A 25,457-nucleotide genomic window follows, 5' to 3' on the forward strand; every position below is an offset into this window, starting at 1 on the left:
GATTCAAATTGAAAACACAACCTTTGATGATATAGTTTTATTACTTGATATTTGAGTGTGTTCTAATTACTCTATTATCTATAATTAAGTTCATACTGAGATATACAAAAAACAAAGGAAATTAATCACACAAAAGTCATTTTAATTTATATTTTTGTTGAATATTTATTTTTCAAAAATATATTTAAAATTAGAGTGCACTTGATTTTCTTTATTTAAGTTGGGTTAGCACTTACATATTACTAATTTTGGGTTAACTTAGAAAAGTGACAATAGTGTGCGTTTTTTATTTGAAATTGGTATTTGTAATGAATTTTGATTATAATAAAATTTTATTATAGTTTTTAGTAGAAACTAAACGTAAGTCACATTATACTTTATGGTTGAAACAGGATATATGTGACATATATCTCTCATCTTGTATTATTATTTTTTGTCTGTTACTTTAATACGAGACAAAAAATAAAATAATCTCCTATTTTATGAGTTTTGTATACACTTACTTAAGCGGATAAGTGAATTAACCACTCGACCAACTCAAATATTTTTTATTAAAAAAATGTGTAATTGAAAATAAGAATGGATATTATGTTATTTATGTTGTTTATATCTCCTATTATCTACCTAACGGAATTGATTTACTTCATTAGCTAATAATAAAACTTGTAATCCAACATTAGTACTCATAGGTCCACTACCCCCTTATACATAATAACTCATAGAAAATACGACACATGTCCCTAAATTAACCATTTTTATGATTATATATCTACATATGTAAACATATGCTATCATTATAATTTTGACTAAAGTTCATTCACTCAATGTACGGGAATTTCATAATGGGTTCGATAAGCCACGTCTTCCACTCTACCCTAGTACCCTCCAAAGAATAAAAGGTTGTTTCTACTTTCATGGTGTTAATCGTTAAAGGACTCCTCTGTGCTACTGCTTACAGATTAGCTTTCCCTTATTTCATTATTGATCACTTTCAGTGGATAGCAGCTAATTGTATTATCACAATCAAACACAAAGTTCTTTATTTTTTTTAATATTATTTTACCCACATTAATTATTTTGTTATGTTACTTTATTCTTCACGATTCATTCAGATAGAAAGTTGCTCCATTATTATATATTTGTTGCCACCATGCATATGTATGTGGAATATACTATTAGATGTGAAATACAATAATATGAAAATAAAACCCACCATTATAGCTTCTTCCTTCTCTTCTTGATGCTGATGTGACCAAGTAGTGCTTTTCTTCGTTTTGTTTCTTTCGGGCATTCTTCTCATCATCAACAATAGTGCAGCCATTTAATATTTTATTAGCTTAGTGCCTATCAAATTCAAATCGGTCTCACCAACTCACAAATTAAGCCAATTGAATTAGGTAAAAATTCAGCCGACTTCACGTGAAGTTGATAACTGAAAATTCTTAGATAATTTAACTAATTTGACTAAATTTTCATCAAACGACTCTTAACTATCAACTCACGTGAAGTGGGTTGCATCTGAATTTTTACTATTGAATAAATTTATATATTCGACTAATTAATCCCCTACCCTGTATCAAACTTCATCACTTAAATTATTTTATAATCAAGTATTGCATTATTAATTCTATAAGCTAGTATAAATAGGTATCAAGCATGTTGTAAAAGGATCATCATAATATAATGAAAGTAACGAACATCACAGAATAAAAAGAAAAATTAAAAAGACATCATATCATCATCGCAAGCAAGGAGAGTTCAGAGCTCTTAGCTAGTTTTGAAGCTCTGACAGGTAATTTTCTTTCCTATTCTGAACTATAATTTTTTCGTCTTATTCATTATTCATGTAAATAAAAAGTAACCTTGAATTAGAGAGTTAAGAGAGAAAATGAAAACGAACAAACCCAAAAGCTTGAACCCAGAATGATCTGAATCTACCATATGAAAATACAATCAATTACCCGCCTCCATTATCGAAGAGCGGCAGCTCATCCCGAGCTCGCCAACCGCCGCACAAGCTAGCGGCGGCTATCTGCTGGTCCGCCGTGACTGCTTCCCTCTGTTTATGCATTTTATAACTTACCTCTCTAAAGTAAATAAAAAAAAAAGTCATTATTTAAAAGGAAAGAAAAACACAGAAAGTTTCAATAAGATTTTTTTCTCTATGTAAAAATACATGCTTTGTTTAATTTTTCCTATACTTTTCTTTTAATATTTTGCTTCATGTAAATTTCTTTTCCTGTTAAATTTATCAAATGCATATCATGAAATCTTAACGTATGCCCCATCATAGTCTTATCACCCGTACTTTATGAAACGGTGGTTTACAGTGTTAAATAACTAACTAAAATACTAAAGTAACAATTACGTCCATAGATTTTGAATTTAGACTAATTAGTATTTGAAAAAAAAAAAAACTAATGTGATCCTTTAATAGTAGATACCATATGTCATTTTATCAATTTATTACATAAAATTTAAGAATAATACTTATATGTACCATGCATTAATTACTGTAACGTGTCTATTTATGAAAGATTATCATACAGATCACCATTTTTGGAGTGAAATTTTACATATTTTAGTACTTGTTTGGGCGTCATTATTTTGATAAAAAAATATCTTTTTTTAATAAAAAAAGTTTTTTTTTATTTTTTAGTGTGTTTGACAAATTTTGAGTAGTAAAAGTAAAAGTATTAGAAAAATTAAAAAACATCTTTTTTGAGAAGTTGTAATTTACATCTTTTTTTAAAAGATCTTTTTTCCTTAAAAAAAAATGTTTTTCATGTAATAAATAAACAAAAAAGTACTTTTATGTTGTTATATCCAAACATAATTAATAGATAAAAAGATCTTTTTTAATGGGATACAAAAATATAAAATTACTTTTACTTTTCCATAAGATCTTTTAGAAAAAGATAACTCAAAAAAAGATATTTTCTTAGAAGCTCACCAAAACAATAATAAAATATATATGAAAACTCAAAAAATAATGAATGTTTTATTATCCAAAATTATATCATTTTCATGTTCATGTAGCAACAACGAAACACATCACTATAAATAACAAAATATATAAGCAACTTCATTTTGTTTTACACTATCTATTAATGGAAGGATATATATGTCCATCATTGTTTTTCAATAAATTACATTTTGTTTCAAGAGCTAATTAATTCAAAGTCAAAATCTTTAGGATGTAATTGCTATTTTACTTTAACTAAAATACATATTTATGAAATCAATAATAAAATATTAAAATATTATATTTTTCATATTTTAATTAATATTTTACATTTAAAATAATTTATTTTGATATAATTGTACATAATATTTATTAAATTTATCCTTTAAACGTCATATTTTATTAATTTATCATATAAAAATTTGTAAAATTATATATACTAATTAATTGTCAGATCAATCTAATTTAACCTAATTTATTTTGAAATAATTTAAAATAGAAAATTCAATTTTTAAAAATAAATTCAATAAAATATTAGGGTTGGATTCATGTTTAGATTTACATATTTATGTATTTTACTATTTTATACAATATAAGATATTTATCCGGTAAAAACTGCTCTATAGCTAAGTAGAAACATAACGCATTATAAATTACAAGAATAATAAAAATTACAATTATTCAATATAAAAAATTGACAATAATAACTCAAGTAAAATCCGCGTGATTGGGATTAGAAACCATAATAAATGGCTAATGATTGAAAAATCTCATGGATGTTACTACTTACCCTCTCTCTACTTCGACTATAAGGTCGACTCATGACACCTCTGCCTGATAACATATCTACCTGAAACAAGAATAAAAACAGTCATATGGCTAGCAAGCAATGTAATTATATAACAATCTAATTAAAGTTTAATAAATAAACACATTAGATAGAACTAAGGCTAGTGTACATTGTAATTATATAACAATCTAATTAAAGTATAAACCTATAACAAGCTAGTTAAAGTATACTTAGGTTACCCTTATTCGAACTCATCATCTTTTTTCTCTAGTCGATCCTCCTCTTCTGCAAATAGCTTCCTGATAATTTTTTAGAAATTTTGACAGAGTTTTTTCTATAATTAGAATCTTCCATCAAATGTAATTTTCATTCTTTCACAAACCAAACATGTTTTTAAATAATTTTAATGAAAATTCAACTGAGTTTTTCCTTAATTTAGAGATCTCCACCAAAAAAATTTATCAATTTTCACAGAAAAATAGTTGCAAACATAAATTAAAAAAATACACATTCAATAAAATATCAAATCCTAACTGTTTTAGTGCGCATTCCCTTATAACTTTTTTAATTTTTCAGCAAACATAAATTTCGAAAAGGTGCCACTAAGTAACCTTCTCCTACTTCTTCATAAAACTCTATTCAGCAAACATAAATTTCGAAAAGGTGCCACTAAGTAACCTTCTCCTACTTCTTCATAAAACTCTATTCTAGAAAATGTAAGTTTAGCATAAAATTTAAAGTTAGAGACAGAAAATCATCCTGATTGCTGCATAAACAACCTAAGTATATATCTCAGCACGAACAAATCACAATTAAAGCTAAATGGAGTCAAACAAAAAAAAAATCCTAAATTAGAAATAAAGTTAATAAATTATAAAAATTATTCAATAAAAAACTATTAACAAAGAAATATTTGCATTATGGGCAACATACAAGACAACCTTTTTAATATTGTGTATTCCATTAATCAAAGCTCAATGATATATACAATACAAACATAACTAAACCTAAAACTAGTCACCAAAATTATTTTTGAAGGTATTTACAAATTTGATTAATTAATATTATTAATAATATTGATATTATTATTAATATTAATAAACGATTACTAACGGTTCAGTATCATTTGGCTAAAGGAACACAATTTTTTAATAATTGTGTACATTTAAAACATTATATCTATTAGTTAAAGGGACACAACTCTTTAAGAATTATATATGTTCAAAATATTGTATCTATTGATAATAAAAAAAAACACAACTATTTGTATACATAACTAATTATAATTGCTACGTGCAATATGTATAAATAAGTCCTTATCCACTATTTCAAATATACAAGTACTAAGTGTACATTTTACTCAACTATTAAGAGATTTTCTTTGTTCAAGAGAGTTGAGAATTTTTTACTATTGCTAATTAAAAAATTCTTAGGTTTCATTGTATCTACGGAGAGTATTGTCATCAACCCTATAGCAACTAAGTGTGGGGACAAATATCTCTCTAAAGAAAGCGATCTAATCGTGTCTTGAAACCAAAACACAATTAAAGTTTTGTCATCTTTCCATCTTCATATACCCAAAAATTTTTAGAGAGATATTACTTGAAGATGGCAAAGAATCAAAACACCACATTTAAGGTCATGAATCAAGAGTTTGTCAAGTTAGATCGTTTTGATAGAACAAACTTCAACCATTGGAAGGACAAGATGATATTTCTTCTTTCAGTTCTCAATCTTACATATGTGATTGACCCAAAGACTACACCAATTGCCGATGCCGGTGAAAATTTCACACCAAAAGAGAAAGAAAAGATTGTTCAATTGAAGAAGAAACGTGATGAAGATACTTTTGCATGTCGAAGTCATATTATCAATACTTTATCCGACCGACTCTATGATCTCTATATGTTAATTCAATCACCATTGGAGATTTGGAAATATTTGGAAGAAAAGTACAATACTGAATGACAAGGAATAAACAAGTTTGTTATGATGAAATATTTCGAATTTATTATGAATTATGAATGATACTATGCCTGTTATAGATCAAATTCATGAATTACAAATCCTTATAAGTAGATTTCGTGATCTACAAGTGGTGATTTCTGAATCATTACAAGTTTGAGCAATTATTTTAAAATTGCCTTCATCATGGAATGGTTATTGGAAGAAACTTTTACATCTTGGTGAGCACTTCACAATTGAGAAATTATTAAGGCATATATATATAGAGGAGAAAACTCGAAAACATGATATTGTGTATCTCTCTCAAAGTTCTAAAGTGAATCATATTGGTGAAGACAAAACTAATAAAAAGAAAATAAAGTTTTCAAAAGATTCAAATCAAGACATAGAAAAGGTTTCTCCTTATGAAATTTGGAAAGGAATAAAACCTAATTTGAATTATCTAAAAGTATGGGGGTGTTTAGCCTTTTATTGAGTTTCTGATCAAAAGAAAACCAAATTGGAGCCAAGAGCCATAAAAGGCACTTTTATAGGATATACTCAAAATTCTAAAGCATATAGAATATTAGACTTAGTGTCTAATGTAGTTGTTGAGTCAAGAGAGGTAGAATTTATTGAAAATAAATTTATCAATGATTCAACTTCTAATCCAGAATATCCCCAAAATGATACTAATATTTCACAAGAAATTTATATGAAGCAACCGGAAAGCTATGTGCTACCCGAAAATAAAAAAAAGTTTGTAAATTAATTAAGTATTTGTATGGCCTAAAACAAGCGCCTAAACAATGATATGAGAAGTTTTGATTAATTGATGTTTTCAAATGGCTTTTCACATAATAGTGCAGATAAATATATTTACTCAAATTTACTAAAGATTATGGAGTAATCATTCGTCTATATGTTGATGATATATTAATTATCGAAACAAATTTAGAAGGAATTCGTGTAACGAAAGAGTATCTAACTTCTAAATTCAAGATGAAGGATTTGAATGAAGTTGATATAATATTAGGCATAAAGGTGTATAAGAATAAAGTTGGCTTTACTTTAAGTCAATTTCATTATATAAAAAAGGTATTGAGAAAGTTTGATCATCTCACAATTAAAATACACCCTATGATCCTAATTTTAAATTAGAAGGAAACATGAAAAGACCTATAGCACAGTTACAATATGTTAGTACTATAAGAAGTTTAATGTATGCAATGCATTGTACTACACCTGATAAGTATTTGCTGGGTGCAAATTATCAAGATTTATAGAAAAGTCTAGCAATCAACATTGAAAAGTTATAACAAGAGTTCTTGGTTATCTCAAGAAAACCATAAATTTGGGATTACATTATAGTGATTATCCCGCAGTTTTAGAAGGTTATTCCGACGCAAGTTAGATTACAAATTTTAATGATAACAAATTCACTTCAGGATGGATTCTTACCATAGGTGGTGGAGCAATAAGTTGGGCCTCAAAGAAACAAACATGTATTACACATTCTACTATGGAGGCTGAGTTTGTAACTTTATCAGGCGCAGGTAAAGAAGCGGAATGGTTAAGAAATTTGTTGTATGATATAAGGCTGTGGCCACAGCAAACGACAGCCATTTCAATCTTCTGTAATAGGGAATCAACTATGTCTCGAACATATAATAAGATTTATAATGGAAAGTCTAGACATATAAGTTTGAAACATGAGTTTATGAGGCAACTAATAGATGATGGTGTAGTTATAAGATCTCAAAAAAATTTAGCAGACTCTTTGACTAAAGGTTTGTCAAGGGATAAAATCAAAGTGACTACTGCTAAAATGGGATTAAAACCTATTATTGCTAAATGATAGAAACCCAACCTTATTCTAGCAGACCACTAGTTTCAAGGTTTAATAGGTAATAACAAGTTATTTAGCAATTGAAGTACCAAGGTATAGGATTTATTATTATTTACAATAAATTAGGAGCGTAAGTTAAAACTCTTAACGGAATGATAACATTATTTATCAAAAGATTCCACTTATATGAATATAGGAGTGGTGTCGCTCTAATCGAGGATTTTAGAGGTTTTATTATCGTAAATATTCATGAAATTAGGATGAGTATAAGGCCATATAAGTGCTTAAAATTATAAACTCTTGAACTTGGAGGGTATAAGTAATGTGTGTGATTTTTTGTACTAGCATATGGAGTATAGGTTTAATCGATTAAACACCTATTATTTCGTTAGAACTTTAAAATTTACACTAAAAGAATGTTTAATCTTAGTGACACATTCTTTATGCATATACTTATATGGTATTTAAATTTTGTAAATAGCAGGGGATTGAAAGATATTTACAAATTTGATTAATTCATATGATTAATAATATTGATATTATTATTAATATTAATAAACGGTTACTAACTGTTTAGTACTATTTGGCTAAAGAGACGCAACTTTTTAAGAATTGTTCATGTTTAAAATATTGTACATATTAGCTAAAGAGATACAACTTTTTAAGAATTTTGTATATTCAAAATATTGTATCTATTGACAATAGAAAGGACACAATTATTTGTGTACGTAACTAATTATAATTGTCACGTGCAATATGTATAAATAAGTCTTTATCCATTATTTCAAACATACAAGTAATAAATTACATTTTACTCAACTATTAAGAGATTTTCTTTGTTCAAGAGAGTTGAGAATTTTTTACTATTACTAATTAAGAAATTCTTAGGTTTCATTGTATCTTAGAAGAGTATTGTCATCAACCCTATAACAACTAAGTATAAAGACAAATATCTCTCTAAAAAAACGATCTAATCGTACCTTGAAACCAAAACACAATTAAAATTTTATCATCTTTCCAACTTCATATACCCAACAATTTTCAGTTTTCAAATTTCAATAATGGTGCAAAGAGATTAATCTCTTTATTTTGATGTACTAATTAAATATCTAACTTGATTATACGAAAATTATTAAAGAAGTCAAGTGCTTAATTTCATTCATAGCAACCATTGCAATCACTTTATAGGACTTTATTAAAATTACAAAGCACCATTTATATAAAAGTTTATCAAACAATATTGTTGAGTCTGCAGCGGAATTTTGACTTCTAATAGCTACAAAGTAATATGAAATTGAACACTACTCACAATAATACACTCGCTATATAATTACTAAAGAGAAAAGGAAATAGAATAAAATAATAATAATATGAAGAGAAGATGTGAATGTAATTGTTATTGTTGATGATGATTGAATTGAAATTCTACAAACGTTTATATAGTGGTTATATGCTATAATTTCAATGGATAGAAACAAAACTTTCCTATAATAACTCTTAGCCTTCCTTTTCTTAGCCTTCCTTTTCTTTCTCTCTCCCTCACAATTCTCCACCTCGTTCACAATTTGAAATCTATGCAAATTTTGGACGATCAAAGAATTGTATTCGTATTCGGTTGCATCATTTGACAATGACTGCCTAACATGGAACAATATTGAGTAATTTCAAACAGTGTTGGAACTTGCTTCCTGACACCACTTTAGTCAACATGTCAGCGGGATTTTCATCCGTGTGTACTTTTACAAGAGAAATGTCACCTTTCTCCATAACATCACGCACGAAGTGATATCTAACATCAATATGCTTGGTACGAGCATGATGAACCTGATTGTTAGCCAAATGAATTGCACTTTGACTATCACAATTCAGATCCACGCAATCTTGCTTCAACCCCAAATCATCTAGAAGACCTCTTAGCCACAATGCTTCTTTCACCCCTTCTGCTACTGCCATGTACTCAGCTTCTGTAGTAGATAGTGCCACTGTAGCTTGTAACATCGATCGCCAACTAACTGGAGCACCTTGTATTTTATATACATAACCAGTCGTAGAACGTCTTCTATCTAGATCACCAGCATAATCAGAATCAACAAAGCCGCTGATTTGACATGATTTTTCACTAAAGCATAAACCTGTGTCAATGGTGCCCTTCAAGTATCTTAATATCCACTTGACTGCTTCCCAGTGTGCCTTACCCGGGTTTGCCATGAACCTGCTAACGACACTGACTGCCTGTGAAATATCTGGGCGTGTACATACCATAGCATACATTAGGCTACCGACTGCACTAGCATAAGGTACATTTTCCATGTAAGCCTTATCCTCTGCTGTTATGGGAGATTGTTTACCAGAGAGCCTAAAATGTGGAGCCAACGACGTTACCACTGATTTAGCATTTTTCATTTCAAATCTTTCAATGACGCGCTCAATGTATCCTCTTTGGCTCAAGAACAATTTTTGGCTTGATCTCTCCCTTTTAATTTCCATGCCTAATATTTTTCGTGCAGCACCCAAGTCTTTTGTTTCAAATTCTTTACCAAGTTGAACCTTTAACATATCTATCTCTACCTTGCTCTTAGAGGCAATAAGCATGTCATCCACATATAATAGAAGATAGATATAATCACCTCCAGGAAGCTTACAAATGTATACACAACAATCATAATTACTTCTGGAAAAACCTTGTTTTAACATAAAGGAGTCAAATCGCTTATACCATTGCCGAGGAGATTGTTTCAATCCATATAACGATTTCCTCAAGCGACATACCTGACTTTCTTTACCCTCAACCTTGAAACCCTCAGGTTGATACATGTAGATTTCTTCTTCTAAGTCACCGTGCAAGAATGCAGTCTTCACATCTAGTTGTTCCAACTCAAAATCACCATGAGCGACAAGACTTAAAAGCACCCGTATGGAAGTGTGTTTCACCACTGGAGAAAATATCTCATTGTAATCAACACCTTCTTTCTGTGCAAATCCCTTTGCTACTAACCTAGCTTTGAATCTTGTACCATTTGACTTAGTAGGATCTTCTTTTCTTTTATACACCCACTTACAACCAATTGCAGTCTTTTCCACGGGCAATGGGACCACATCCCATGTCTTGTTCTTATGAAGAGATTGCATCTCTTCCTCCATAGCGACCAACCAACTCTCTCTTTGTCTTTGATAGCTTGTTTGAAGGTGACCGGCTCATCATCCTCCACTGAGAGTGCATAATCTACCAAGTTTAGCTGCCCATAATGTCTCAAAGGCTTGTCTGACCCGAACTTCTGAACAAATTTATAATTCCTCTTTGGTCTAGTAGATGCCAAAGAATCCTGCTGCTGCTGTTGTAATGCATGTGCATTTTCTCGCTGAATTTCCTCATGATCAAGTTCATCCTCTACGTCATCTCGAGTAGCATTAGGATGCTCCACCTGAACATTATTAGAATCTATTTGTTGGTATTTAGACTCTATCTCCACCACTTGAGTATTTGAAGTTTTTCCAACATCACCATCATCTGGCACCACATCTTTAGACAAAGCTACCATAGATCGTTCATCAAAGGTAACATCCCTGCTAATTACAAACTTAGAATCATTTACACTCCAAAGGCGATAGCCTTGAACCCCTCTTGGATACCCCAAAAAGATTGCCTTCTTAGCTCTATCATCAAGCTTATTATCTTTGACATGATAATAGGCTGTGCATCCAAAGACTCTGAGTTTCTCGTAATCTGCATGTTCCCCTGACCATACCTTATAAGGTGTGTTTCCATCTAGAGAAGAATGTGGGGATCGATTCACTATGTAGCAAGCTGTAGCAATCGATTCTGCCCACCATTCTCTGCCTAACCCAGAATTAGAGCGCATACACCTTGCCTTCTCAAGTAGCGTACGATTCAGTCGTTCGGCGACTCCATTCTGTTGTGGTGTCTCTCTAACTGTCCAGTGTCTTGTAATGCCTTCTCGGTCACAAAACTCCTTGAAAGCCCCATCCGTGTACTCTGTGCCATTATCAGATCGTAGAGTTTTCAGCTTCCTACCTGTTTGGTTTTCAACCATTGCTCTCCATCGCTTAAAAGTATCGAATACCTCATTCTTATGTTTGAGGAAGTAAATCCAAACATACCTGGAATAATCATCAACAAAAGTAACAAAATACATGGAACCACCCTTGGAAGTAACTTTAGCCGGGCCCCAAACATCAGTATGCACGTAGTCTAACAACTCTCTGCTTTTATGCTTGCTTGTAGAAAACTTCACCCTATGTGCCTTTCCATACACACAATGCTCACAAAATTCCATTTGTGGTTTCTTCATATTCTTCAGCAAACCTTGTCCACAAAGCAATGATAGACCTTTCTCTGACATATGTCCAAGCCGCATGTGCCATATTCTCGTGCAATCTGTTTGATCTCTACTTCGACCGATTCCAACTGCTAACTCACCTATAACTGTTGTCCCCAAAAGGGAATAAAGATTACCATGACGAACTCCTTTCATCACTACCAAAGAACCACGAACAACTTTCAGTACTCCATTTTTCGCAACTATTTTGCAACCATTTTTCTCCAACAAACCTATGGAGATCAGATTTTTCCGCAAGTCTGGAATATGTCTCACATCCTTTAAGGTTCTTACGACACCATCATGCATCTTGATTCTTACAGTACCCAATCCCACAGTTTTACAAGCATGATCATTGCCCATTAAAACTGTGCCACCATTTATGCTTTCATAGGTAGTAAACCACTTCCTATTTGGACACATATGGTGAGAGGCTCCTGAATCAAGAATCCACTTATCGAAAATTTCATAAGATTGTTCTGTCACAGAGTAACAATCTTCCTCATCATTTGAGACGTAGCTTGCTTCTTGCTTTTCTTTTGGGTTGTCGTTGTTCTATTTCTTGAAAGTTATCTTCTTATTTGGACAATTTGCTTTAAAATGTCCAGCCTCACCACATTTAAAACATGTTCTCTCCGCGTGAGGTCTAGATTTTGTCCTAGACTTTCCACGCTTATTACCTTTTCCTCTTTCATTAGTCCTTCCTCTAGCCGCGAACAATCCTTGTGCTTGATCATTATACTCTCTTCCATTTGAAGATGACATTACACTTGTAGCAACCTTACGTAGATCATCTGCTAAAAGTGATGCCCTCGTCTCATCCATGGTCAGAGTGTCACCCACCAGCATCAATGTCTGCACCAGATTTTCATAGGACTTCGGTAATGAAAGTAACAATATAAGTGCCTGGTCTTCATCATCAACCTTCACATCTATATCCTTTAAGTTTGATATGATCCTGTCGAACTTATTGATATATTCTCGGATTGAGGTGCCTTCCTCCATCTTGCATGTATACAATTTGGATTTTAAGTAGATCCTGTTAGTTAGAGTCTTCGTCATGAAGTTACTCTCTAACTTTAACCAGACGCCTGCTGCAGTTGCTTCTTCGTTCACCAAGAAAGCAACATCCCTCTCAAGACATAAGATTATTGCAGCCCGTGCCTCAAGATCTAATTCTTCCCAATCCTCATCTTCCATTCCTTCCGGCTTTTTCTCTTTTCCTGCTAGTGCCTTGTGTAACTTTTGTGATATAAGCAGATTTTTCATCTGCATCCTCCAATAGGAAAAATCATTTTTCCCATTGAACTTCTCGATTTCATATTTGCCTACTTTGACATTACTACTAGTAGAAGCCATTATATTCAAAATTGAATTTTACCACTCAAATAATGAATAATATAATGTTGGCTCTTGATACCAATTGTTGAGTCTGCAGCGGAATTTTGACTTCTAATAGCTACAAAGTAATATGAAATTGAACACTACTCACAATAATACACTCGCTATATAATTACTAAAGAGAAAAGGAAATAGAATAAAATAATAATAATATGAAGAGAAGATGTGAATGTAATTGTTATTGTTGATGATGATTGAATTGAAATTCTACAAACGTTTATATAGTGGTTATATGCTATAATTTCAATGGATAGAAACAAAACTTTCCTATAATAACTCTTAGCCTTCCTTTTCTTAGCCTTCCTTTTCTTTCTCTCTCCCTCACAAATATCTACAAAAATGCTTCATATAAAATTAAACCCTACTTTTTATGATTTAAATTCATACTATAAATTATCTTATAATATGATAAACTAAATTGAACTCAATGCATCTAAAATATTTTTTATTATCTAATATTTGAATTGAATCAATCCATTATCAAATTAAATATAACCCAATTAAATATAACCCATTAATCAAATCTCAATGTGAAAATAAGAGTATGCATACTTTTCCGGTGTGGTAGCAGCGATGACAACGCTCAGTGGTGGTTTAAAAAGGGGTTAGATTTTTCTATTTAAAAAAATAAAAATGGAAATAAAATAGGAAGAGAGATGAGAGCAACCTACCTAGAGGAGGGAAAAGAGACGCGGTTCTAGCGACGACAGAGGGACTAGTGGCGACAGCGACACCAACGGCTGAGACAAAGAGAGCAGCTTCGTTTCAGACAATGAAATAGAATCAGGGCGAGTCCACGCAAAATTTGAAGGAGAATGGAGGTAGCTGGCACTGGAAGATGGTGGCCGAAGGGGCTGCCAGAGGTAGTTACAGGGGAGAGAGAAGAGAGAGGATAGTAGTGGAAAGAGAATGACTTTTTCGAAATTGAGGAAAGAGGACCATGCGTTTTGAATTTAGGGTACCCTTACCATCGGATCTACTGGTGGATTAATCTAACCGTAATATTTTTAAGTTCACCAAAATGCATCATTCCACTAAATGAGAATCCGTCAGTAAATTTGTCTCTTGCTTTCGTGCCTATTATTTTATTTTTTCCTCCAATTATAACTGATAAATTTGCCGTCAGAAATAAAAATCTGCCAGTAATGTTTTGACCTGACGAATTTGTCGCTTCTGCCATTGATAAATCCGACGATAAAGCCACTGTTAACTTTCGATGCAAAATCCAACAAAAAATCTGACAGTATTTAACATTTTTTTTTATAGTATTTAGTCTTCACCGTAGCATTACTCAAAAGTACTATTAATAGGTGTATTATCTAATTGATTCCAATTGATCAAATAACAGAACCAAATTGATAGAGTTTGTGACTAAAGAAAAGAAACAACAACTAGGGAAAGCTAATAGGAAGTGAGAATTGACAAAAATGAACATAGCATATGGCTTGAGAGTGATTTGTTAAATGTACAAGAGAGGGAGATTGTTGCATATATATATATATATATATATATATATATATATATATATATATATAATAGTAATATAAAGAGTTTAGATGAATAGCTTGCAATGCAAGAAAAAAAAAAAAGACAAAACTGTAACAAACTGCGCTAATGTTATCAAAGTAGAGAGTTGGGACACCACTGATGCGAATTTGAAGTTTACTGAGCAAGTTTTAAATCCACACCATCTCGACATCTGCGGTAGCTAAGGCTCTACATTCTACCTTGGTACTTGAAGTCTTGAACAACTAACTGAAGATTGCTTCTTGCTCGGCCAAGAGAGTTTAGGTAATTAGCTTGCAATGCAAGAAAACAAGAAAACCAAGACTCTTAACAAATTTATAAAGGTAATAACTACTTTATGTTATTATATCCTCTTACAAATAATTAGTGGGTGATGTTAGGTGCTTTGTAACTAAATTTAAGACAACAAAATATTTATTGTTAGAAATAAGAGACTAGACCGGAGAAAGGATTTGTGCATTATTGAATATATTCAAGTTGTCTATTTAATTGTCTGGAATAATACAATATAAATAGTATTTATAAGTACTAAGAGAATCGTAATAATAAAGATGTAATATTTTATAATAAATATTCAAATATGCTAAATAATGTTAATTGATCCTAATTATATTCTAACATTTATGAATTAATATTGTCATCCATTAATATTGATTAGCCCCAACTTAAGTAAACCTATGCAATCCCATCAACCCAATAATCATAATTACTATGACTTGTTACAAAGTAATCACTTCTCTGACCTTTAAAGTTTCAGGGAAAAAAAATCAAAATTCTATAATGGAGCACACTAAGCTGCCACTTTCTGATGAAATACCATATAAAAGTTCATCTATGACAAGAAAAGGAGCCTATGTTGCACTATCTTATATGGTCTCTTCAGGTTCTATTTCTTCCATTTATCGCATATAGTTCTATATTTACCTACATTAATATCTAATCTTTTAAAGTATATACTGTTAAGAAAGGAACATCCTACAAATTAAATTATTCTTTCCGCTTTATTACGAATTAATAAAAAAAAAGTAGTTACATCTTTCTTTATTAATTTATTTTATCTTGAATTGAGATTTCAAAAATTTAGTAATAATAAGCTAACTATCCTTTTCAATAATTAATGTTCAAATCCCAAACAGAAAATATAGTGTGGAACAAAGTTTCAGACAAGAAATATATAGAAAATATAAATAATACAAATCAGTAATATCAGAAAGATAAAAAAAAGAATTTAAACTTATTTTATTTAATATTTATTAATTTTAACAATAATTAATAAATATTAAATAAGATAAATTCTGACAGTGTCTGACTAATTTTTTTTGTTACCAAATATTTTCAAATATAAAAATACATTCACAATTTATGTGTAAGCATGCTACTTTTTAGGGGTGCACAGACCCGGCCCGGTTCGAAAGTCCGGTCCGGTCCTGAACATTTTATGGGCTATTTTGGTGTGATTTCATCGGGTTTAGGGTTGGGTAAGGGTCTAAAAAATAGACCAAATCATTATTTCAGATCGGGTCCAGATCATAGCTCGAATTTAGGGTCGGATTCGGGTCTAATAAATAGACCCGGTGTATATTTCGGGTCGGGTCTGGGTCCCATCAAACCCGGCTTCACCCAACCCATGTGCACCCCTATTACTTCTATAACTCCAATACTTTAATTTTTCAAAGTATTAAAGTGATTAATAAAACAACTTAAAAAAAATTCTTTTATAACATAAAAAAATGTACAAAAAACTATAAGGAAATAATGCAAATATTATTTTCTTGATTGATTTTGTTGATTTTTATGCAGTTCTATTGATCATATTTAATAAAGCAGCCCTGTCTTCATATAGGTTCCCATTCACAACTGTAATGTCACTTTCTCAGGTGCTTTTTATAATTCACTATGGGTTATGTATGAATATCCTTTTCCTATTGCATTGTTTCATATTATAATCTATTAGTTGATTTGGAGATTATTCTCACACTAATTAAAAAAGAGTAAACTATTAAAGAAGGTATTCGAAAGTTTATACCATTAATAACAAAAATAATTTTGAAAGACAGAAATAATAAATAAACTCTCAGATAATTTAAAAATATAATAAAAATAATTAAAGTATTATATTATTTAATAAATGACAAATAAATTTTATATTTAGTAAACGGCTTTTTTATTTGATTCCAAATTTCATATAAATATTTGGAGAATAACTATTTATAAGATATATACAAAAAAATCGGAACAAAATTTGATTGATTTTTTTTAATTCTTTATAAAAATTAGTCATTAACAAAAAATAATAAAAAAAAATATTCACTTGACTTAAAATTATCAAAAGTAATCTAGAGTTTTATTATGTAACAATCCATAAGGAGATTTATTTGAAGTTATAGGTGAAGGAAGCTTGTTAATTAAAAATGTGGCAGGCAAGAAAGCATTATCATAATGTTAATTTTAAATTCCAACTTTAGCCCTTCCATTTTGTTGATCGGTGTTGGGGCAAGAAAACCTATGAGAAAATCCATGATTAGCAAAAAATTGTGAAAAAGCATTTGATAGACTCCTTACCATGATCCGATTAAAGAGACTTAACCTTACAACCTGTGTAGTTTTTTATTTGATTCTTAAATTGAATAAACGCTTGAAGAACCCCTGATTTTGTGTGTAACAAGAAAATAAAGGGGTAACTTGTATATGCATCTATAAATGAAACATAGAATCCAAAATCATGATGAGATAGAGTGGAGGCAGGACACCAAATATGACAAGATAATTTTTGTCTCCAAAACAAGGATATTTTGGTCTTCAATCTTTTTATTTTGCAATAATACTATTTTGCTGTTAAAAAATTTATTAAATAGTAATGAAAATTAATTTTGTGGGAGTTTTATTTGTAATTTATGGCGGTTTTAAACACTCACAAACTATTAATAAATTTATTTTTTAAAAATTTCTTTCACCGATAGTAGTTAAATGGAGAAAGACCATTGTTAGAAATAATATCGCAAGAAAAAAAATTGCAATATGAATGCCTTTTAAAAAAAAAAACATCGAATAAGAAACAAAATAAGAGAACATTCATGTTGATGATATTAATACTGGTGATGATGACGGTAAACGAGATAACGATGATGATAAAGTATAGTTATACAATAAAAGTAGTAGAGGTAGAAATGATAATGATGAAAATGAAGAAAATGGTGGTAGTAGTAATTATAGTTGGTCGTATTATTGAAAAGAACTTTGTGGGGGTTGGAGGTTAAAAACCCCACAAAAATAATTACCATACTATTTGATGGTTTTTTTAATAGAGAAGCCATATTATCCCAAAATAAAAAAATTATCCCAAAATAAAAAAATTGAGAGTCGAAGTGCCTTTTTTTTTTTTTTTACAAAGATCGTCTTATTCTTTGTGAAAATTGATAAAGATCAAATTTAGTCCAAGTGTGATAATGGGTAGGATAGAGTAGGGTTTAGATCAAACCCTAATTCTACACGCGGGTTGAGATTTTTATATAAACTCAACCCTATCTTACTCGTAAATTGAGAATATTTCAAACATTCAAAATTAGTTTTATAGTTTTTATAGAGGCACGTCCTAATCTATCATGCCAAAAAGATAAAGAGGAAGATTTGCTACTAAACACTCTTGGATGAAAAACAGAATCAGGTATAGATGAAGAACTAGTAGAGATAACATTTATAGGTACAATATGCTTAGAAATTAGAATCCTTACTTACTATTACAAGAAACAGCAAAATAAAGCCTGAGACAATTTTGATCATCTGGAGGGAGCCATTTAGATAAAGACGGTGAAAACATCTTTTTATAAAGATATTTTTTAATAATTAAAATTTAACACATATAATCGATTAAATCGTGTTATTTTTGTCAAAATTAGGCTAGACAAATTGATTTGACCAAAAAATGGTGAATCAAATCTTGAACTGGTCTAAATTAATATTATTTTTTTATAAAAAATGACTACAATATCCTATTATAGAAAATGACTAAAATACTTCTATTATATATATTAATTTTGAGAATCCTAAATTTTAGTCTTTCATTTTTCTATCGTAGGATTAGGATTTATAATTTTTTTAAAATATATATATATAATAAGAGTATTTTAATCATTCTCTATAATAAGGTTATTGTAGTTTTTTTTATTAAAAAAATAATATTAATTTAGATCAGTTCAAGATTTGATTCACTATTTTTTTTGTTAGATCAATTTGTCTAGCCTAATTTTAATAAAAATAATCTGATTTAATCGATTATATATGTTAAATTTTAATTACTAAAAAAAATCTTTAAAAAAAGACGTTTTAAGCAATTTTGAGAAAGCTATTGCTACATGTTCAAATTCATAAATTCCATTCTTAGGTAATTCTCAGAGTAGAATCTGATGAGTGCCTTGAGATTTAATAAAGTAAGAATAAGCATGAACTTCAAAGTAACAAGTATTATCTTTAGAAAATTTTTGGACACTTATTAAATTTTCATACATATCTTGAGCATGGATCGAATTTCTTAAGATGAATTTTCTATTGCTATCAAGAGAAAGAAGATAACCATGACATGGAACAAACTTTATACATTTCTTCTCAATTAATTTTTATTTTTTTCACCTAATAATTTGTATCTGACCATGTTGGTTTCAGATGGCGTGTGCATTTGTCATTCTCTATGTTTTGAAATCGTTGATGATAATTTCTTTCACAACTGCCGAATCTAAGAGCAGTTCTTACAATCCAGTGATGTTTGTGCCATCTAGGACATTAGCTCAAACACTTCCTCTTGCATTACCTTATTTGCTATATGTTGTAAGTATTCATACATTTTTCTTTACATTTCGTTATCTGGTAGCTTTTTATCATTCAAATTTTAGCTTAGAATTTTATAATTTAAAAGTTTTTTTTTTTTACCAAAGATAGGAGATTCGAACACGCAATCTCTTAATTGAGTATGGGAAGACTATGTCATTTGAGCTATAACTCATTGACTTATAATTTAAAAGTTTGCAATCAATAAAAGAATATTCTAACATTTATCGTTTTAAAAAAATATATTCTAAGAATATTGATTACATTAACTGATGTTGGTTTTAAATACTCTCATAAGAGCAATATTAAATGACTAATAAAATTTATTATTCTTGACAAATATTTAGTTAACAAAGATATTTTTATACTAAATTTTAAAATTTAGACCATAAATTTTAATAATATAAAAAAATATTTGTCTAAAGTATAGAATACTATTGATAAAAAATATTGATCTCTTAATGTTTCTCTTCTCATAATACTTCATTTTTGTTACTTACAACAGTTAAATAATTATGATTGAAATTTGTTATCTACTGTGGGAATTAAATTAAAAATTTATAGGTATTCAAACCTTTTTTTATAGATAATAAAAAATATGTTTTTACTAATTGGACAAATTGATGAAAGGTTGTGACGATGGAAGCTGTCCGTGGGATAAATGTTCCTATGTATACTACCCTGAGGCGAACTACTATCGCCTTCACAATGATGATGGAGTATTTTATAGGTGGAAAGAGACATTCAAATATTGTTATTATAAGGTAAGGAAATCCTCTTATGTTTTTTCACTAAATAGTATGTTGGATAATTCTCTTTTGAGCTTTCAACCATTGAATGACCTGAATAATTTTGATATTGTTTAGGGTGTCGTTAAATAATTAAAATAGTTTTTGCTTTGAAGATGTGATCATTTATACAAAGAACAACCTGTTCCACTTTTCTTTATGTTCTCTCCTCTGTGACACTACAACTGAAATTACGGATGATAGCATGCATCCTATTTGTGGGTATCTAATCCTATTCAATTTAGTCAGATAGAGTTGTCAACCTGATTCGTTACGGGTAGGATTAAATGCAGAATGAATTTGAGCGCGGGTTGGGTAAGGTACGGGTTGAATCTTAATCCTACCCAACTAACTCGCATCCTATATATGTATATGTTACGTGGGTAACCTGAGGTAAGTAGATTGGGCTTGGATGAAAGGCCCAAGTGTCAAAGGAAGGGAGTATCCGACTTGGTGTGAGCCTAGGAACCTCCGTCCAAGTTACGTATGTGAGAGAATGGAGGGTGGTACCTAAAAAGACACTCCGATGCCTAAGTTAGCAAGGAGCTAAGTAGGTTTAAAGGTATTGGAACTTAGTGTTACCTGAATATGTCAGTATATTTATAGTGATGATCCAATAATCACCGTTAGACTAGTTCCATTTCTAAAGGCGGATAACTATTCTTTTATCTTAGGGGTGTTGAGATATTGCTTCTGAAAGTGGATTGAGAGATATTAGGGACAGTTCCTTATTAGCTGCCAGTTCATTGTCGAGCCCAACCTTTTCGGGGAGGAGCCTATGTTGAGTCCTACCTCTTAAGAGGTCGAGTGGGTGGTAAAGGCCAATCTTTAGATTGAGCCTTTTTGGCTTACTTGGACCTGGACCATAGCGTTGGACCATGATATGAACAGTATATATTATAAAAATATGTTATAGATGGGTGTTGAACTAATAACCTCTCACTTAGTACAAAAAATCTCTATTATTGAGTCAAGATCAACAATTAATAATTTGATACTTTTATTTATATAAAAATTAATTCTATTTTAATAATATATAAATACAATATTATATCATTTAATTTAGTTTAATTTAGTCATACCACATATCTGAGCAGTTTAATTTAGTTTTAGTATTATATATATATATTCCTACTTTGCCAAATTGATCTATTTCATGTTTTTAGTGTTGGAGTGATTATATTTGGTGCGTTTATTGCTGGAGCTCGAGACCTTGCATTTGATTCCTATGGCTATTCAATTGTTTTCATTGAAAACATGTGTAAAGCAGTATACCTTACTTCTGTATCTCGTGTTGGTAAGATAGCCAATTTAGTAATCCTAAATTATCTTGTTTTTCAGCCTTGTGAGAAGAATATTTGACTTGTTTTATGATTATTTTAATAGGCAAATCCACTGGACTTAATGTTTTTGGTCTTATGTGGTGCAATGGTAAGTGTAAAACATCAACTAAAGAAAATCAGCCAAAAACAGTCATAATTTGCCTTATTTAGTATTTATTAATTGTTACGACAATTAATAAATGCTAAATAAGACAAGTTATGGCTGTTTTTTTGTCTTCCTAGCATTACTCTATTCATTTATTCTATGTATATACTACAAATTGTACTTTTTTGTGTGTGTATTAGTTGTGCTTTGTGGACCAATCTTACTGCTGTGGTCTGCATTCAGAGGTGAATTACAATCAACCTTGAAATTTCCTTACTTATTATTCCCTGGATTTCAGGTTAGTTAAAGCATTTATATCGTCTAATTTGAACTTCCATCCATACTTTACGAGCAAATTAGTATTTTTACCCATAATAATATTATGAGAATATAAATTTTTTAAAATTATGTCGGTTTTATTCTAACATTATAGATTATTGTTTAATTGCGGTTTTCTACTTATTTAATGATGAGTACTTATTACTCCAAATATTAATATTTAGGTCAAATTTAATCATTAGACATGTAGTGTACATATTAAACTGCTTCTAAAGCGGTTTAGACTTGTATCGAATTTATACTACGGTGAAAAGGATATTTCGTTATTTCAAAATCTTTTAGATTTACAACGTAGTTTGTTTACGAAGAATATTAGAGGGTCATTAGAATTTATTATTTTTTGCCATTAATTAGTCATTAATATTGTCAACGCAATAGTGGTGTACGGGATTATTGCGCATTCGCTGTCAGCAAAATAATGAGATAATGGTATAGTGCACCTACTGCGTGTGAAATTGTATGTAGCTTTGTCGCGAAAAATTGCTATATATATCACATCCTCCCAATAACTTTTATTTTTTATTTATTCTCTCTTCTTTCTCACAAACACAAATTCTCCAAAATGACTAACGAGCGTATAGTAGTTGTTGTTTATCCGAATGCAACAATATTACGAAGGATGATGGTACACATTTTGAATGTAGTGATTCTGGTGTTATATACACTTGGTGGCTGCATTCATTGACAGAGCTTAAAAGTTTGATTTTAGGTAATATCAGAATGCTTGGAATTAAGCATGTTCAAAAAATTGGATATCGGCTCATTTCACTGGACACCATGAGAAATATCCGGTGTAGGTATTATGACTAAAGGATGATGATCACGTGCGAGCTATGTCAGATTGCCATGGAAAGATTGTGACTGAACAAGTGATGGAACTTTGCATTGAGTTGGTGGACATTGGCAGTAGTTCTTTTACTTCAAGTGCAGTCCCAATAGGTTGTGCAGCAAGACCTAGTCAGGTGAGAAGAACCGAATCCCCCCATAAGAATTTGGTCTTCTCTCCAAATGGTTGAATCCATAATTGATTTGTTTTTCGAAGAGTTCGAGGTAGACGAAGGTAGGTCCAACCTAGTTCTGATAGTGACAGCAATGACGATACAGAATTTGTCTCAGAAACTCAACTATCGTCTTTTACCTCCTTACAACATATATTTCCACCATCGTTACCACTTTCTAGCCGAGCCCAAGTTCTAAGCCATTATTCGTCATTAGACCTGAATACTATGTAAGTGGAGCTGATGCCTTTTGGTCTGAGGGGCGTTGACGACTATAACACAGATGGGAGCGTGGAGCAAAGGGTTGGCCATAGATTCTACAACAAAGAGTTCGTTCATATTACCATTAAGAACTACAGCATTTGTCGGAGTATAGAGTATTAGGTTGTTGAGTATGATTATCTGAAGTATCATTGTTGGTGTAGATATTATGTTGTAGGTTGTCAGTGGAGCATTTGGATTGCATATCGACAGAATCTTAGTTGTTAGGAGGTTCATAAATACGAGGCTATGCACACGTGTTTGGCGCCAACAATGTCCTAAGATTATTCAAATTTCGATAGTAACTAGATATGCAGAGTGATCTTTTCCATGATAGAAGGTAAAAATTTTTTAAAATTTGCATCTGTTTGTGAAAAAATGGTTACATAATTATCATGTTATTGTTGTAAGATATCTAAAATTAATTGATATATTAATCAATTTAGATAATTCTTCTATTTCGATTAGAGTGGAGTAGAGATATAAATTTGAACCGTCGTACAGAAAAGTTTGAATGACAAAGCAAAAAATAATTGCTCAAATCTCTAAAAATGCCCAAACTAAGCAAATGGTAAAAGTGTAACATGCAGGGGCTGTCTGCATTGTTTTATAGTGGTCCCAGCAATTTGGTAAGCAGTGTTTGTGCTATTGTGGGATACCCGCTTTGTTGTTATGGCTTTGGCAATAACTACGCTATAGCACTCTTTCTCTATTGCGTAGTTCTTGACTGCAAAATAGTACTTACTTACATAATAACATAAGAATATTTAAAATAGTACAAAATTAAAATTTTAAATAAATCAGTAAATATGAGTTTTTCAGTAAATATGTGAAATGTCATAAAACTTAGTATATACCCAATTAGAGCTTAGAGAGAGAGAGAGAGAGAGTATATATATATATGAATGGCTTTAGAGATTGGTTGTCCTACGTTGATTGCATTAAAGTTTAAATAATTTTATCAATACCTTCGCATAGCACCAAATTAAAGTTCTTTATAACCTCAATGTTGTGACTTAGTAGTATATGATTTATATGTTTTTAAATTACCACGTGTATCATATATAATGTGAGCATTCCTGAAACACATTGTCATTGGCACATTTTGGGTAAACTGATAATTCAATATTTTGAGACATTTTTTGACTTGATTTATTGGAATCATTATACAGGCCTTGATCTTTCTATCATGTGCTTTTACTTTCTTTATGAACTACATTGTTGTGTTAAATACAACAATCAACTCAGCCCTTACACAAGCAATTTGTAGTAACTTAAAGGTTGGTCAATGACATGTCTTCATTTTATAACATCTTTAAGAAACAAGATTAAGAATTTAATGATCTATACTTTGTTTACAGGATGTCTTTACTAGTGGATTCGGTTGGCTATTATTTGGTGGGCTTCCATATGATTTGGTAATGATAAATTCACTTGTTATCATGAACTCTTCATTAGTGTCCTATTTAAATTTATTTATTTATTAAAGCTAATTTTGTTTGTAGTTCAATGTTCTTGGTCAATCAATTGGCTTCCTAGGGTCATGCTTATATGCTTATTGTAAAACAAGAGGAAAGTGAGGAACATGTTCCATATTTTAAAGGCGTGCATGCAAGGCAAGAAAGACCCTTTCGAAACATCACAACACACTACAATATTGTGTAACGTACATGTATATTTTTGGTCTTTTTCAAATTTAATATTCTCTAAATATAGAAATCATACACAAAATTTAAGGTGTCGTATGTGGTGGCATCAAAATTTTGGTGGCTAATATGGCTATAGATGAGCATCCTGTAAGACTATGACACGTGCAGAAAAAAGCATATTATATTATTTGATGTTTGGCAAATTTTTATTTCTTTTCTTAAATAAATTAGAAATGGTCAAAATTGCATATGTTTTAAGTCTAATTATTCCAACAATATTTCTTCATTATTTTCTGTCATCTTAGCACTTGAAAATAACAGAATTCTCTATAAATCTTCACAATCAAATCAACATGAACA

The 25,457-nt window shown here is 30.6% G+C and overlaps 1 protein-coding gene across 11 annotated transcripts; it reads left to right on the forward strand.

Moving 5' to 3' along the window:
• Positions 1-1,588: 1,588 nt before the first annotated feature.
• LOC112795547 (UDP-N-acetylglucosamine transporter UGNT1) lies at positions 1,589-25,347 on the forward strand. 11 transcript variants are annotated; one of them, XR_003198918.3, is made up of 11 exons: positions 1,589-1,792; positions 15,565-15,696; positions 16,614-16,690; positions 19,473-19,634; positions 20,265-20,398; positions 21,589-21,719; positions 21,809-21,853; positions 22,051-22,095; positions 24,621-24,728; positions 24,810-24,866; positions 24,954-25,347. XR_003198918.3 is itself a non-coding variant. In XM_025837518.3 (11 exons), exons 2-11 carry the CDS (start codon positions 15,594-15,596, stop codon positions 25,026-25,028), a joined length of 990 nt encoding a protein of 329 aa, XP_025693303.1. In that variant the 5' UTR covers positions 1,589-1,792; positions 15,565-15,593; the 3' UTR covers positions 25,029-25,347. The 11 variants fall into 11 exon arrangements, 10 of the variants coding, with proteins under 10 accessions (XP_025693303.1, XP_025693306.1, XP_025693309.1 ...); XM_025837518.3 differs by having other exon boundaries at positions 22,051-22,148; XM_025837521.3 differs by having other exon boundaries at positions 16,614-16,672; positions 22,051-22,148.
• The last annotated feature ends 110 nt before the right edge of the window (positions 25,348-25,457 follow it).

This window comes from Arachis hypogaea, chromosome 4 (genome assembly GCF_003086295.3).
Source record: "Arachis hypogaea cultivar Tifrunner chromosome 4, arahy.Tifrunner.gnm2.J5K5, whole genome shotgun sequence".
Taxonomy (NCBI): Eukaryota; Viridiplantae; Streptophyta; class Magnoliopsida; order Fabales; family Fabaceae; genus Arachis; species Arachis hypogaea.